Source organism: Ahaetulla prasina, chromosome 1 (assembly GCF_028640845.1).
Source record: "Ahaetulla prasina isolate Xishuangbanna chromosome 1, ASM2864084v1, whole genome shotgun sequence".
Lineage (NCBI taxonomy): Eukaryota > Metazoa > Chordata > Lepidosauria > Squamata > Colubridae > Ahaetulla > Ahaetulla prasina.
In genome coordinates, this window is record NC_080539.1 from 88,538,017 (window position 1) to 88,554,849 (window position 16,833).

A 16,833-nucleotide genomic window follows, 5' to 3' on the forward strand; every position below is an offset into this window, starting at 1 on the left:
TACTGACTAAGTCCCCCATAAAAACTCAAATAGGCCTATCCTATCCAATATCCACATCCATAAAGCTGCAAAACACTGCTTAGCTGGAACATATCACTCAACCATATATTTTAAGAGATTGATATTAGTTTTTCTTTCAAAATTGGAGTCTACTGTATCATCTCTTTCTCTCTCCATATATTTGTACTTGGTTTTTAAAACCAACTTTTAATTGTTTTTATTTATAATCACAATTCTTTGGAAGAGGGAGTTGTTTTTGTATTATGGAAAGAGAAGAATCTTTCACTGTTGCAGTTTGTTTTAATTTCATTAGGGTTTTAGCACTAAAGGGACCAAAAACCATCATTCTTACACATTTAAAATATGTGAGGATTCCCATTAATACATCATTGAAAGAGTCTCAAAAACTGGACATAAAGTATTCCTGATTTAGTCTCCTTTGGTAAATGGACAGCATGTTTAAAACAGATTCTTGGCAGTAAATAACCATTTTTCCTCATGCCACAGTTGCAGCTCTTTTACATAAAAGTCCCACTGATCTGAACAACCTTGATATGCAAAGAGGTGAGCTTATAAGATCCGGTCACTGGAGACCAAAGTTTGGGGTGATGGATCCATGGCTATTAACGTTCTCATGGTATACCCCTACCCACAAGGATTTGATCCAAACCATTCTGCTCTTTGCAGTAGTAGTAAGACACATCTTTGGATGGGTAAATGGTGCTACTGGAATAAGCAAAGGGAATGCGGAGCACCTACCGGTTATGGTTCTCTTACTGACCTGGGCCATTTCCTTCTTTGGCTACTGAAACTACAGCCCAGTGGCTTTGATAGAGGTGCAAACATTTGGAGGCAGATTTACATAAAATAGTTGTGTTTAATCCCACTGGCTGCAATTAACATCACAGGCTTTCCCTGGGCTCCGTTCTGATATGGCCGCAGGGAGCCAATCAGGTGGGCGGGACAGACACATCAAAGAGACTGTCCTCCAATCAGGTGAGCCCCCTACTGGCATTGTGATGTCACAAGGATATTTATACCAGGGGCTTAATTGCTCCCCCGTTTAACTAGTTTCGTTTCAAGTGGCGTGGACCAGAGAGGTCAAGTGGAATTAACCCTTCTGCCCCCATACTGCAGACCTGTCCCACGCACCACCGTCTACTTTAAGGGTGCTTTTGACCTCCCTCACTACAACTTGTTGTGGGGGCTTCCTCTGACAATTTTTCCAAGGCGGAGAGCTGGGTACCAAAAGACTGGAGAAGGATCTTGGTATTAAAGGAGGCTTGGTGGGTGGTCAGTAAGATGGGTTCTCCAACCACGGACAGCTCTGGAAAGAGTCTGCAGTATCAAGTGGATCATCTGCTGAGCGCTGTGGAGAATGAGCTACAGGCTGGCAGAGAAAAAGGGGATCCTACCGAGAGGGAGCTGCGAGTCACACTGGAGGACAGCGAACTGTGGTTGCGCTTCAAAGAACTCACCAATGAGATGATTGTCACCAAAAATGGCAGGTAGGAGGAAAGAGAAAGACATTGATGCTTTCAGGTTGCTTCTGGGGGACACTTTTCCCCTTCCCGCTTTGCTTTCTCCTGTTGCTTCTGGGGGACACTTTCAGGTTGCTTCTGGGGGACACTTTTCCCCTTCCCGCTTTGCTTTCTCCTGTTGCTTCTGGGGGACACTTTTCCCCTTCCCGCTTTGCTTTCTCCTGTGTTCATTCAGTTGTTGCCCTGGACTTCAGGAAATCACTCAAAGGCATCAGAAGCCTTATGCTCCCCATTGCTTATAGTAGGTAATAGAGAAAATCCCCTCAGTGATCTTTCCCAAGTCCCATTCTTTTCTTGGGATGTACCCTCTTAATGTTTCCCTTTTGTCCTCTGACCATTGGCACCCCTTCTCAGTCTCTTCTACATTCTGTCCACCAGTCATCCTGCAGCTTCTCAGTCTTCTTTATTCCCTTCCCCTTCCTCTCCTCTTGTAGCCCTTAACCTATGCAATCCTATCCAGTCAATTTGTAAAGCAGAAAGACCGCAGCCTGAGTTTCCATTCAAGATATGAGACCTTCCCTCATGCGAAGGCAGCAACACTAGTTTTCCTAGTGAGGTACAGGATTTTATTGTGGTGTCAATAGAATTTCTGCTCTAATACACATCTTTCCCATCAGTCTTTTTTTTTGAAGATTACCTTCCATTCCATGACTAATTTGAACTGCAATGATGTCTCCATTTAAAAAATTTCTGTGAGCCTTTTAGCCTGTTTATGAAAGCTTGCATTGGAAGACTACTAAAAAAAAGGAAGTTATAACCCAAATTCTCCCTTTTTGTAATCCAAAGTATAAATCTTCGAACCTGTGCCTCTAATATGCAAGTGAATTCCCCCCCCCCCCCCCCCGAAACTCCCAAATCAAAGGGAGGATCAAAGTGCATCCTTCAAAATGACTCAATCGGAATTTACTTCCACAACCTGAGAACAAAGAGTGGCTTTGGTGGCCATATCCTTACAGGGATACATTTTTCAGCATTTGCATCTCATCTCTAAAACTGCTTATTCCTAAAGAGACAAAAAGATAGAAGCCATGTACAGTAAGATACCCTCGCTTGTCATCTGGCCAGGGAGGAGCCTCCTTCCAAATTATTGCTGTTCACTAGTTATGTCCCATGATTTCAAAGGCCTCTTTTCTAAAGGGTGAGATGAGAATCCCCTCTCCGTTTATAAATATAACTAATATAACCGGGTCCTCCCGATTAGTGTTCATTTGGGAATGCAACCCAAGGAGTTCAATCCCCTGCGCTCCTATGTCATGGTAACTTGAAAGCAGCCGCAAAGGGGGCTGCAAACCGAAGCGGGTTTCCCTTTACGTTGGATTCCAGAGACTATCAAAGGCACGGCGAGGCCTCCTCGACTTGGGGCGGAAGAGGGTCTGTTTTTTGGGCAGAAAAGGCCTTTCAACATCAGCCGCCTAGGCCTGGCCCGAGAGGCCGCGCCGCCGGCGTCTTCTCCCGCCTCTCCTCGCTCCTTGCGTCTCCTCCCTGCAGGCGAATGTTCCCCGTGTTGAAGGCCAGCGTGTCCGGGCTCGACCCCAACGCCATGTACTCCTTCCTGCTGGATTTTGTGGCTGCAGACAATCACCGCTGGAAATACGTCAACGGGGAATGGGTGCCGGGCGGCAAGCCTGAGCCGCAGGCCCCGAGCTGCGTCTACATCCACCCGGATTCGCCCAACTTTGGCGCCCACTGGATGAAGGCGCCCGTGTCCTTCAGCAAGGTCAAGCTCACCAATAAGCTCAACGGGGGAGGCCAGGTAAGGAAGGCGCGCGTGGAAATGGAAGAGAAGTATTCCTGCGGGCGCGAGTGGGCACCCTAAAAAAATCACGGGCTGGGGGCAGAAGAAGGTGCAAGGTGGTTTGGGGAGAGAGCCGCAGGTCCAGTTCACTCCGTAGAGGGTCAGGTTGCTGCAGAAGAAACGCAGGCCGAATGGGTAGCGCTTGTAAAGCGCCTTCTGAAAACACTTTGATGCCAATCCTGAGGGTTTGGGAGAGTTGCCTTTTAAATAGCTGTTCTTAAGGCTTCAGCCGCCTTTTATTTTTCAGTTTAGTAATCTGGAAAATATTTTACGGAGGGTCCCTCGTTGTGGTCGTCTTTAACCCTTTTGGCCGCTTTCTGAGCATCCCCGTCCCTGGGGAAAACATCCTAGGAAACCAACTTTAGCTTCTTTTATTCTCTGTAAGGTGATGTGTGACTTAAAGGAGATTCGGAGAAATGTGTTTTGTTCTGGTGTCCTGGGTTCTGTAGCCGGATTTATAGGCTCTCTTGTAAATTTGTCATATCTGGGTACTTGCCTTGAAAGGCCAGTGCTTTGCACACAGTCCTAAGGATATGAAATAGATTGCTCTCTTTTCAATTGGTGCTCCAAGATAGATTCCTGCTTACAAATAATTGCACAATTTGCAACAGGGTGATGTTGTCTGTTGAGCAGAATAAGAAATCCAAAACTAGTATTACAAGCTTGAAAAAAATGAGAAAAAGAAAACAAGTATGCCCATCAGAGGTGTTAAGTTGCAATATCCTACTGTAGGATATTGCATTGACTGTTGAAATGGACTGTCATCCGAGAAAGCTTTCAATGTTCTTAAGCTTCTGTATGTGTTACTTAAACTGTGTTGCTCAATTTTTGAGATAATGTATAAATTTAAGATCATTTAAAACCTGAATTCAGGTGTCTTAGCAACTTAAACAGCATGCAGTAACAATGACATAATAAAAATTTGGAAGGGTGTGTTTCAAAAGATAATGTACTGGCAATGTGTGCTTGTATTTATCTCTTAGAATGAAACACAGTCTCAGCTATTTGTATGTTTGAGACCCAGAGAACTGGCATCTACAAAACTCACTTTTGTAAATGCACTTTTATATATATTTAAAAATCTTATCATTTTAGCCTAAAACAACAGGAAAAGTGATTTGTAAGGAGACCTGATTTAACCAATTTGGAGGCAGGTACCTAGAAACTACTTGTTATTCTAGTCCTATAATTAAGAAAAGTGAAATAGCCTGCCCTCAGCAATTAATTTTATTTAAAACCAGTGATTTGTAATTGTTTGTTATTTTTCATGGACATTTAGAATATTTCTTTTTGAGCAACCAAATATCTTGCACCAGCCCTGAATCCTGGAACTGTTAATGTCTCACCCTAATTGCTACCAAATTAAACTTTGAACTAGAGTCTTGTGGGTTTGTGAGGCAGTATAATGCAAAACAAGATCATATAACACAAATTTTATTGGGAATTCCATAAGAACAAAAGGCATGGCTTTAAAATATTTTAACAAAATTGTCTCCTGTTCTGGGCTGGAGGGATGCTCTATTTAACTTGTATTTTTTATAGGACAAAATTAGCCGCAGAGGAAACTTCTGTAGTGTTTTCCTACAGAGTTTTAATATTAATGCAGAAAATGGATGCAATGGTTGGGTGCCAAAATCTGGTGCTGCATATTTCTGTTAACATTCTGGAAGGGTCAACATGCTTAGACCTAGGGTGTTATCCCGAGATAAGCATAAAGACAATTTGGGGGAAGTGATGTGTGACATGCACCTTTCTCAGCATATTTGCAAGCCACATAAAGTAACCAAAGTAATAATCCAAGGCCAGTTTACTAAGAGTTTGGGGGTAATATGGCAATTGACTCAGCCTTCCATCCTTTATAAGGTAGGTAAAATGAGGACCCAGATTGTTGGGGGGGGGGGCAATAAGTTGACTTTGTAAAAATATACAAATAGAATGAGACTATTGCCTTATACACTGTAAGCCGCCCTGAGTCTTCGGAGAAGGGCGGGGTATAAATGTAAAAAAAACAAAAACAAACAAACAAAAACAATATGTAATAATGGCAGCAACAGAATATATGATTGCTGAGAAAATCTTAATGATAATTTTATTAATAAGTTTCTCTTTGTGAACAGAAAAAAACTAGTCGTAGGACCAACAGCTAGTAAAATTTTGGAAATGTCTAAGCATATTTTCATTGACAATTCACATTCACTTATTGCTGTGATCATAGGGCATGTTAATAGCTATTTTTCTGTTCATTGTCCTTTCTTTATAAAGATGTTTCAGGCTTGGAAAGTTAGTCATGTGAGTTAGTTATGTAAATATTTCAGAGGCTAATACCTGTATTTTTTTAAGAGAAAAGATGACAGGTTAGCATCCAATCTGGCAACAAGAAAGTTTCAATCAATTTTTAGATACATTTTTCAAGTCACTTACAGTAGCATGCTGATCACTGATATTAGAAAGGTTTAGTTGTATATTGTAGTACAAATGTACATTTTCAGCTTGGTTCTCAACAGTATGTCTGATATCAATATATATATTAGTGAAATTGTTAAATCTGATAGTAAAATGAGATGCCTAACTAGTAACCTGTGTAGTTTGTATGATGTTTGTTTCAGTAGTGGGCATGAAAATGCCATGTACTGTGCTAGTTAAAAAACAAAGTTAAAAGTTATAGTTTTAATTACAGAGGAACCATTTCCTTCTCTTTAACCAAGACTACACATTATTATTGTTCTCAAATATTATTATTATTAGCACCAGTTAACTATGCATTTTAGTAGTTTAAGTTTCTTATAAAAGAAAAAAAATGAGATATGTTAAGGCACCAGGCTACTAACCAGGAGACTGAGTTCTAATTCTGCCTTAGGCATGAAAGCCGACTGGGTGACTTTGGGCCACTCACTTTCTCTCAGCCCAATTCACTTCACAGGGTTGTTATAGGGGGAAATAGGAAAAGGAAAGAGGTGTGTTTGCTGCCTTCAGTTACTTATAAAAATAATAGATGCAGGATAAAAAAAATCTTTAAAAAGAATCCTATAAGGGTGTGATAGGCACCAAACATAATCCCAAAGGGCCTTGGTTGGTTATATTTTGTTGTTATTAAAAAGTCTTTGGTTCTGATGAGATTCCAAAGCTAATATTTTCTTTATTGAGTGAATGTTTTTGCAGTTATGCTATGACAGTCATAATTCATTAAGGAACTCAGTTAAAAAAGAAGTTTTCCCTTACTTTGCTAGGAAAATATATTACTTAAGTTGTCTGCATACCAAAAAAAACAACAACAACCCCAAAACAGATCAGTTTTATGGGTATTTTGTACTATGGTTAATTTATAAAATAATGTAGTGGTAGCTTTTATTGTAATATTGGTTATGTGTAGATCATAATTTGTTTTTTGAGAAATGAATAAAAGCTCTGTGCATGGAACTCTTTCATTCCTCCCTCAATAATGAAAGATGAAAATCGAATTATAAACATTTAATTAGAGTTTGACAAAATGTAGTTATCAGTTTTGAAATAATCCAAGATAATAAATCAATTTTAAATTATTTAATATCCTCATTTATTTCAAAACTATTAATGTTGCTTTCCTACCTTGGATAAAGTTGTAAAGTAAGTGTAGATATAATGTTCCGGTTTTGACTGTTCACCTGGAAAGACATAAGGTAAAATAGCCACTGAGGTCTGGACGCTTACTTTTTTTTTTAGATTTAAGTCAGCAAATTTGTTCTCTTATTAAAAAGCCAAAACCATTGGCTATAGTTGATGTTGCTGTCTCAGAATAGTGTTGTTTATCACTCTTTCAGTGCTTGTTTCTGTTGTTCTTTACACCAACAGATCATGTTGAACTCCTTGCACAAGTATGAGCCTAGGATTCACATAGTGAGAGTTGGTGGCCCTCAGCGAATGATCACCAGCCATTCCTTCCCAGAGACACAGTTTATAGCTGTGACCGCTTACCAGAATGAAGAGGTAGGCATAAAGCTAGGCATAAAGCGTGGAAGAGCCTGCATGGATTGCACTCCTTCAAAGTAGTAAAGGGGCATGGATTGAGAAAGGGGATGTTAAAATTAGGGGGATGCTGACTGTTTACAAGAATTTTAAAAGATGCTACAAAGGAGATGCAGTAATTGTTCACTTCCAGTGAGTACTTAAAGAAATGGAATTGCTAGAAAGTAGGAGAAATGTCTTAAGCATAAAAAGATCTTAGCAATGAATGAAGTAAGGTAGATACAATTCTATGATACTGGTTTATTTTGACCATTAAAAAAAAACTACTCTTATACTTTCAGGAGAATATCAAGTGATCTTTTCAACTAGAAGCATTCTGCTCTTTGAGTAAAAAAAAAAAAAAAGAGGAAAATGTTTCAGTTAACCTCAAGACTTTATCAGTAATCACCGCCTTATTTTGTTTATATTACTAAGCACAATTTAATTGCAACTTAACACCACTCAATTATATGGAATTGATTTCCAAGAAGATTTATACAGGACTGGGATCTGAGACATAACGGGCTTATTCAATGAGTCTGATGAAAAGATAATAAAGGTGTACTGATTCTCAATATATATTATTATTATTTAATGTAGAAAATAGCTGTATTATGCAAATCATTTTTTAAGAAGTACTTTGAATCCAAACAGCCTTGATTATTGACAGCACTAAGCAATTTATCATAATATACAAACATAAATACACTTATTGAACTCTTATACTTTGCCATGTTGTGAATCTCCTATAAAACTAATAACCATTAATTTTTTTGTAAAACACTTCTTTTTCTATCTGCTGATTTGTGCCTGCATTAGCTTCTAATATTTATTACTGCCCACTTTGATTCCGTCAAAACACATAGCGGGTTCAGCATTGATTATACAGTAACTCATTATGCTTTAATAGATTCTGAATAAATGTTTAGGTCCTCCAGAGAAATAAAGTTCCTGTCTATAAACACAACTTCCATGTTGAAGCCTACATGATGAATTATAATGAGGTTAAGCCCTTATTCTAAATTAGTTAAGTGCTAATGATTACCAACTAATTTTAAAAAATCATATTAATGTATAGCAAGCTAAAGTCTAGCAAGATCAAGTAGTTAATCAATCTTCTGTTAATTGTTCATACATAATAGTTTCAAAGTTTTTAGGGAGGGTGGGTCTGTATTTCATTGAAAAATGGGTAGAACTGATATAAATCCTTTGCCTTTAAATGCTCCATGCTGAAACAATAGCTCATTTCTTAATAAAATAATCATTTGTTCTTCCAATATATTATCCCTTTTTTTACCCGGAACCTGACACTTTTTATAACTGTTTTTAGTGTATCCTCCCTCTACTCTACGTCCCTTTTATGTACTTCCTTAATAGGATAATAAAACCAGGCATCTTAGTAAGGCAAAGAGGGGACATTGTAGAGGATTTCAAAGCCTCCTCTTGCAGTCTTAGTAGTTTTAATAATTTCATTCTGGGCTTTTTCCCACCAGAATTAATTGCAAAAACCTTAGTGGAATTAACAGTAATGCTGCTGAATTATCTTTTCAATTAACAATAAAATAATTAAAATTACATTTGAATTTGAAATATTTTCTTCATTTTTTGTAGATAACAGCATTAAAAATAAAATATAACCCCTTTGCAAAAGCTTTCCTCGATGCAAAAGAAAGGTGAGAACCGTTGTTTGCTTTTAATAGCGTTTACAGACTGCATTTCATTAGACTGTTTAATACTTTTGCTAACAAATTGTATTTCTTTGACAGAAGTGATCACAAAGACATGATGGATGAAATGGGAGACAGTCAGCAATCACAATATTCACAATGTATGTCTAAACTCTCTTCTGAAAGTTATATTTTTGTTATACCATTGCCATATGGAAAACTCTCAAAGCAGTTTTGTTCCAGTATCTGTTGTATTTTGTTATGTAGTTAAGAACATTATTCATGAATATAAAATGCATGAATATATATTTCATAAAATATAATCTTCGCCAACAGTTTGTATCTTTTAGAAGGCTTTCTTTTTAAAAAAAAAAATATTTACTGCAATATGCTTTAGCCTGAGAAGTGGCATTATAATTTTACATTCCTGATGCCAAAGACGGTAAATACTGTAATGTCCTTGACCTGTTTTTCTTACTGAACATTGAGAACCAAGAAAAAATTATCAGAGATGAAGGAATGTGCTTTACTTTGGGAGATTCCGCATTCCTGGATCTTGAGATATTTTACGGCAGTGCTTCTGAACCTTGGCAACGTTAAGCTGCGGGGACTTCAATTCCCAGAATTCCCCAGTCAGCACATAGCTTGAAGTTGCCAAGGTTGAGAAGCACTGTTTTAGGGTATCAGATGATTAAGCAGTGAAATGTATTTTGATTTTGAATGGATTCATAGCACAATAGTTGAATATATGCTTTGCATGCTGCAAGTCCCTGGTTCAATTACTGTTATTTCCAAATAGAATTGGATAAATTTCTGCTAACTTGGGAAAACCACCCTTAACCAGTGTTGAAAATGCCATGTGATATGGACTAAAAATGTGACTTGGAATTGTAGAAACTCGACCTCTGCTGTTTTCCTCATGTGCATTTCAAAAAAATAGGATTTTATACTTAAAAATGTAGAAAAGCTATCTCTTAAAGCACCTAAAATATTAACCCTAAAATATGATCGTTTTCTATATCTCTCTTATTGAAATTAAGTGAGATAAGAAAATAAGCTAGTTTAATTGGGTATTTACAATCTTTTTCATTTGTTCAAATGTATCGATCAACTGGTCAAATGTCTCCATCTATGCAAAGTCTGGAATATCCCCACTGAAATCTCACTGATGTTTTTCAGACAGAGTTCAATAATTTTTGAGTCTGATTGTTGACAACAGCACAAAGTTTTAAAAAGATCAGAAGTTTGATTAGGTTAATTAGAAATATTAGCAGAACCCTTCCCTTTATCGAAGTTTCACACTCTGAATATCCAGAATTACCATGCTGCTTTCTGAATATCTCCCTTGTAATCACAGTGATGTAATAAATGACCGAAGATATAGTATGACATTACAGGCTTAATTTCTGTTCTTTCATACCAATATAGTAAAGTTCCACACAGAATGTAACGAAGTTAGTTTCCACCGTGACACGGTTTGTGTCATTCTTCCCACCTTTCTCTCCATAGAGACCCATGACTACCATTTATTCAAACGTTTGTTTACTAGGATGTTTTGCTGTTCTCCCATTGCTTCTTCAAAGCTATTAGATATAAAAGATTACAGTTTTAACCATTTCTTCTGACTACCTCCCAGATTAGGATATAGCAATAAGAGATGTGAAGTTATAATAATCTTATGTTCATGACTTGAAATTATTCCTGATGGTACTTTAGTTTTGAGTTTTCTTGCTTTAATGAGTAGGAATGCTGTTGTCGCAATGTTTCACTTATGGCATACCATTGATCAGCAGAGATGGGGAAACACACCATAATGGCACCACAACAAAGATATTTATAGCCACAAGTTACTGTGGGAGACAAGAAGCGCTTGAAATCCATTTTTATTGTTTCAATGTGAGTTAAAAATAGGTTTGACATTCCAGGATTGATGTGTGCAGACAAGCTGCTGTCATATGGACAAATAATCCTGCTATATATTGGTGAAATGATATTATTCATATTTTTACAGTAGGTGGTTGGCTAATTCCTGGAACAGGGACTCTTTGTCCTCCTGCCAGCCCTCATTCCCAATTTGGCACGTCTCTCTCACTCTCTCCTGCTCACAGTTGTGAAAGGTATTCATCGTTAAGAAATCACCGTCCTGCCCCTTATCCAAATCCATACACCCATAGAACCAATTCTCCAAGTAAGTACTTTATAGTGTCCTCCAGTTTTTTGATGTCATAAGATACTAACAGATCTCAGTGTGAATATACAGCCGAGGTGTGGAATCTGTGACCCTCCAACATCTTAAACTACAAATCTCACTGTCCCCCATTGTAGACTATTATATTTGGAGCCATGGAAGTTGTAATTCAGCAACATCTGTAGGACTATTAGTTTAGTCCTGGGTGGTAAAGGCTAGATCAAATTCTGATTTAATATGGTGCAGCAGTTAAAATGCTAGATTAGCAGCAGAGGAGTCAGGTTCTAACACTGATGAAAGCTGCCTGGCTACTTTGGGCCAGTCATCCTCTTTTAGTTTTAGATTGAGAGGTTGGAAAACATTTATACAAACTGCTTTTGACCAGCTATAGATTATGGTGCATATGCAATCTTCAATCCTGCAATGGATTAATTCAAGATGAGGTAGATAGATGATTGATGAGGATGAGGATGAAAGATAGATAGATAGATAGATAGATAGATAGATAGATAGATAGATATAGATATAGATATAGATATAGATATAGATATAGATATAGATATAGATATATGTGGGGTCTTGATGCTCTTTGAGCTTGCTTGTTTTCTTGAAGACATTTCATTATCCTAGCTAGGTAATATCATCAGTGCTACCTATATAGAGATATAGGAATGGATGGATGGATGGATGGATGGATGGATGGATGGATGGATAGATAAAGCTAGATAGATTATCCATCTTAATCAGTTGTAGGAATTGTAACATCTCTTGAGAATGACAGAAATGAGATTTCACTAACCATCTGAGTCATGGTAGTTTGTATCAGAAAAATAAAAGTAAAGTTTTGTTTTTTAAAAATATGTTTTTCAAATAATTGTTAAATGTTTTGAATGGTCTACAAAAGAGTGCACTATTAATAGCAGATAGATCGTTTTATTAAATCTTTGGTTTGCAGTAAAAAGACTTCTATCTTATTTAAAATTGGAGTTTTGTGAGAATGTGGCCCGCTATGATGGTAGTGTTATTTTCACCTTTAAGGTACTGGGATTTAATAAAAAGAGGCACTGATTCTGCTTTCCAAAATGGAAACAATCAGGGTAAGAGACACATATAGGAAATTGCAAGGCTTTTGATTTTCAGACACAATTCATCATTCCATAAAGTCTAGATAATATTTTCAATTACAATATGCAGTCAGTTTCATTAGATGTTTTAAAGAGTCTAGGTGCCTAATAAGTCCCAGAATTTCCAGCTAGGTGATTGTAAGAAAGGTGAGTCTGAGGTAAATCTAAACTATATACTTGGTTTTGAGCCATTTAGCACTAGCACTTAAATACCGCTTCGTAGTGCTTTACAGCCTTCTCTAAGTGGTTTACAGAGTCAACATATTGACCCCAACAATATGTGTCCTCATTTTACCGACCTTGGAAAGATGGAAGACTGAGTCAACCTTGAGCCAGTCAGGATCAAACTGCAGGCAGTCAGCAGAGTTAGCCTGCAATACTGCATTCTAACCACTTTGCCATCACAGCTCTCTGAAGAGAGCTCTAAGAGAGCATTTCTTCTTATTTCAGATGCCTGCAACAGCTTGTTTATTTTTTAAAAATATTTTTATCTTATGATCTATTTCTATTTATAGAAAGGACTTGGATTTTGTTGGTATGAAAATTATGTTTTGCTCATTTCGTTCAAACCTGATTATAGAGTAATGACTCAAAAAAAGGCTAAGAAGTTTGCATATTACTTTTGAAAAGTTGATAGTCCCTGGTCCGTTGAAACTTTGTGAGCTAAATATACAGAATTGATCTCTGCTTTGGGTCTATACTAATACAGTTGCAAAATGATTTGATATTTATATAGAACCAAATGCAATATTTTTAAATGTCCTTATATCATCGCTAGAAAAGCAACTATATTCTAAGAATTCCTAATGAGTTCAATTATACTGATGAAGGTCATATTCAGGTATTGTACTTGAAAGTATGGAATGTTCTTACACAAAATACTTGCTTTTGCAGCAGCCTATGGAGACAGTTCTTCAGCGTGCCTTTCTATGCTCCAAAGCCATGACAATTGGTCCAGCTTAGGCGTCCCAGCTCCAACAAGTATGTTGCCTATGAATCACAGTAGTGGTCCTCCAACCAGTTCCAGGTAAGCCCTCTTCCATGACCATGAAACTTCTGTGAAAAAACAGATTCATTTCTGTATGAGTCCCATGGAGGTGATCCCTCCCCCCATATAGCTATAGTTTGTACACAAATACTGTTTGTATAGTATGATTTATGCAGGAGTGGAGTGGTTGTGTTCTTTATCTGCAAGGTTAAGGTAGCGGATAGTCTGTGATATGCTAGCTACATGGCTATAAAGCAGAGGTGGGTTTCAGCAGATTCTGACCAGTTCTGGAGAACTGGTAACGGAAATTTTGAGTAGTCCGGAGAACCGGTAGTAAAAAGTCTGATTGGCCCCACCCCCATCTATTCTCTGCTTCCCAGGTCCCAGCTGATTGGGAGGAAAGGGATTTTGCAGTAACTTTCCCCTGGAATGGGGAGGAAATGGAGATTTTACAGTATCCTTCCCCTGCCACACGCACCAAGCCACACTCACCAAACCACACCACGCCCACAGAACTGGTAGTAAAATTTTTTGAAACCCACCACTGCTATAAAGGTAAAGAAGTCCCTGTGGAATTTACTCCACTAGTCATTGCCAATTATAGGGGGTAGTGCTCATCTCAGTTTCAAGGCCATTGAGCTAGTGTTGCCTGAAGACATTTCCATGGTCATGTGGCCAGCATGACATCACTGAATGCTGTTAGCTTCCCACCAACGTGATATCTATTTATCACTTGCATTTATATGCTTTCAAACTGCTAGGTTGGCAGGAGCTGGGCCGAGGACAAGGGCTTACCCCATTGCATTGAGTTTGGGTCTTGAACCTGGGCTGCTGGCTTTCTGGCCAACAAGCTCAGTGTCTTAACCACTGAGCCACCGTGCCTCCACTCTTTATTGCCATAGGTGAAAATTATTTTTCACTTCCTCACTTATATCCTTTTATATGCGTAGGAGGAGATCAGTGACTTAATATTATTGAAAACCCAAACTTTGAATCCCTTTGGTGAGTGTGAGCTAATACACTTTCCAGTTAAAAAATAGTGTAAGACAATATCACTGGTTCCATCCACAGCCTTTAAAGTGACTATATAAAAAGGTTAGTAAGATGCAAATGTACCCCTCCTTAGCAGCATCCATGGAAGAGGCCAATAAAGACAAGATGCTGGATGTAACACCCCAATGCCAATCCTACTTCTTGTAAGTCCAAGGGAATAAGGTTGCCTTTTCTTGCCTTTTCCCCTTCCCTTCTCTCCTCTGATGCTGATGGCCATTTTAAAAAAATTGCTTAAGGAGCTTGGATGTAATAGGTCTTTTATTATGGAGTTTATGAAATGCCTTTTATTATGGAGTTCATGAGATAGGTGGCCATGTAAATTTGCAAAATAAATAAATACATTGCTCTGTCGGGTAGTAAAAAATGTGACTAGGGAAAGACTCCATCTAACAACAGCAGGCATTTGTGTGATATGGCAATTCACAAGATTTTAAAGGAATTGTATGTAAACAAACCTGACCTATACTGTAACACATCTTTAATCTGCAGGAAATCACCAAGTGCAAAGTTCCCTAAAATACTTTCTTCCTTTTACAAACTAACATTTCTTTATTGTGTAAGAACACTGCTTCACGCTAGTAATTAAAGTGAGGAATCATTAACAATATATACAGTATTCATAATTTGATAGTTTATGACCACAATAAAATTTTTGATTTGATATAATCTCCCGATTCCTATACTGATGAGGTTTTTCAGAAAAGAAAATCCTGCTGAGTTTTGTGCCTAGCTTTACAGATAGTTCCATTTTAGTAGCTGTTGAATGGAAATTAAGTAAATAAGCTGCTTAAATGCATCTTATGCATCTGGGACTGGAGAGAGACTCATGAACTTATATTGACACCAGGCAGTACTAAATACCAAATTGTAAAATGCTTTCCAAAAATCTTTAGTACTTCTGCTATTGAGGGATTTGCAACACTTTCCCTCTGAAGCCAAAAAGATGATTTGGAATGGGGTGGCAACATCTACGTGCATCATAAATTTGCATGTTTGAAGATTGATTCAGGCTACCATCTTTCCGGGGATCGATAAAGTCCCCAGAACCCAGATATGCTGACGTTGTAAACTGCTCAGAGTGTGCTGTAAATCTCTATGAAGTCTAATGCTATTGCTATATACCCATGATGGCAAACCTATGGCACATGTGCCACAGATGGCATGCAGTGCCCTCTCTATGGGCACGTGAGCCGTCACCCCAATTTAGCTGCACTGCGCATGTGCACATGCCTCCCGCCAGTCAGCTGGTCGTCAGGTGTCTGCCGCATATGCGTGGGGTGTGGGGTGTGTGCAGGGGCGTGCCCATGCATGCATGGGTGGGATGCATGCGGGGGCCCTGTGTGCATGCATGGGGGGCACGTGACTGGGGGGCGCTTGTGAACTGCATTTTGGGAGTTTAGGCGTGCACACGTGCGCTTTAGGCACTCAGTCTGGTTAGCCATCACTGCTATATACTAACTGTGTGATCCAGCAAAATACTCACTTGAATTAAGGAGGCCTATGCCTCTTGTTTGCATCCTCTCAGTGCCTCACTCAAATGCATAGTTTTCTTCCTCCCCTTCTTCCCCAAACATGTTGATGTTAATAAATTCGATATTTAGAATAGTGTATCTAGTGAAGTGAGTCATAGTTTGCAGACGTATATGATATGTTAAATTACTTAGCCTTTTTCTAACGAGGCTGCCTTTCTACAAATGGAAAACCTGTTTTTTTCTTTCTTTCTCTTTGTAGCCAATATCCCAACTTGTGGTCTGTGAGCAACAGCACCATCTCACCTGTTTCACAGTCAGGCGGGATGTCCAGTGGGATAGGATCCCAGTTTTTGCGAGGCTCTACAACTCACTACCCCACACTTCCTCATTCCGTCGCTACGACCTCTTCGGGCTCTCCCCTCTATGACAACGGGGCATCCACAGATATTGCTGACAGTCAGTATGATGCCTCAGTGCATGCTAGACTTGCCTCCACATGGACTCCCGTCACGACTCCTTCTATGTAGGAGACACCTTCTCCTTTTCTGATGGCCAAAGACTTTCTAGTTGCTATAAACTGGGAATCCGCTGAGAAAGTTCCAGGAGCTAGAGGAATAAGTCTTGACGTATATTAACGGTAAAGTAACTGCACTAATCGCTTGATGCTCCTTTCAGTATTAGAATGTATTAGTAAATGGTACAGACACCTTATGAAAGCTGTAGGAATTTGTCTGGTGGTCCAGACCCAAAAGGACATGGTTACCACCTTCTTTTCTACCTCTGCAGCCTTAGGGGCTAGAATTCTTACCAAGCCTCTGTTAATGAGTGTTCAAAGCATCACAAACAGATCCTCTAATGAGCCGTTCTTGACTATTTTTTTTTTTTAAATTCAAACTTTGGTAGTAGTCAGCTTTGCCAACATCATATTAGGGATCTCATGATTTTTTTTTTGTTCTGTTCAGTTTTCTTTTTCTTTTTTCTTCTTTTAAAAAAGGGCAGTATTAAGGGCTGATTTCTACCACGC

At 38.6% G+C, this 16,833-nt stretch overlaps 1 protein-coding gene across 3 annotated transcripts; it reads left to right on the plus strand.

Annotated features, from left to right (window-relative positions):
* Window positions 1-1,302: 1,302 nt before the first annotated feature.
* Window positions 1,303-16,336, plus strand: TBXT (T-box transcription factor T). 3 transcript variants are annotated; one of them, XM_058163824.1, is made up of 8 exons: window positions 1,303-1,508; window positions 3,030-3,294; window positions 7,165-7,299; window positions 8,929-8,990; window positions 9,084-9,145; window positions 10,996-11,172; window positions 13,194-13,323; window positions 16,069-16,336. In XM_058163824.1, the coding sequence occupies exons 1-8, from the start codon at window positions 1,303-1,305 to the stop codon at window positions 16,334-16,336; spliced, it is 1,305 nt and encodes a 434-aa protein (XP_058019807.1). The 3 variants fall into 3 exon arrangements, with proteins under 3 accessions (XP_058019807.1, XP_058019808.1, XP_058019809.1); XM_058163825.1 differs by having other exon boundaries at window positions 10,999-11,172; XM_058163826.1 differs by lacking the exon at window positions 10,996-11,172.
* Window positions 16,337-16,833: the final 497 nt, after the last annotated feature.

What these genes read in the sequence shown, in the direction of transcription:
- TBXT (XM_058163824.1), top strand. Translation starts at nt 1,303, where the DNA reads ATGGGTTCTCCAACCACGGACAGCTCTGGAAAGAGTCTGCAGTATCAA. An exon ending in ATTGTCACCAAAAATGGCAG is followed by an intron (nt 1,509 to 3,029) that starts GTAGGAGGAAAG and finishes TCCTCCCTGCAG; the next exon opens with GCGAATGTTCCCCGTGTTGA. An exon ending in TTCCTCGATGCAAAAGAAAG is followed by an intron (nt 8,991 to 9,083) that starts GTGAGAACCGTT and finishes TTTCTTTGACAG; the next exon opens with AAGTGATCACAAAGACATGA.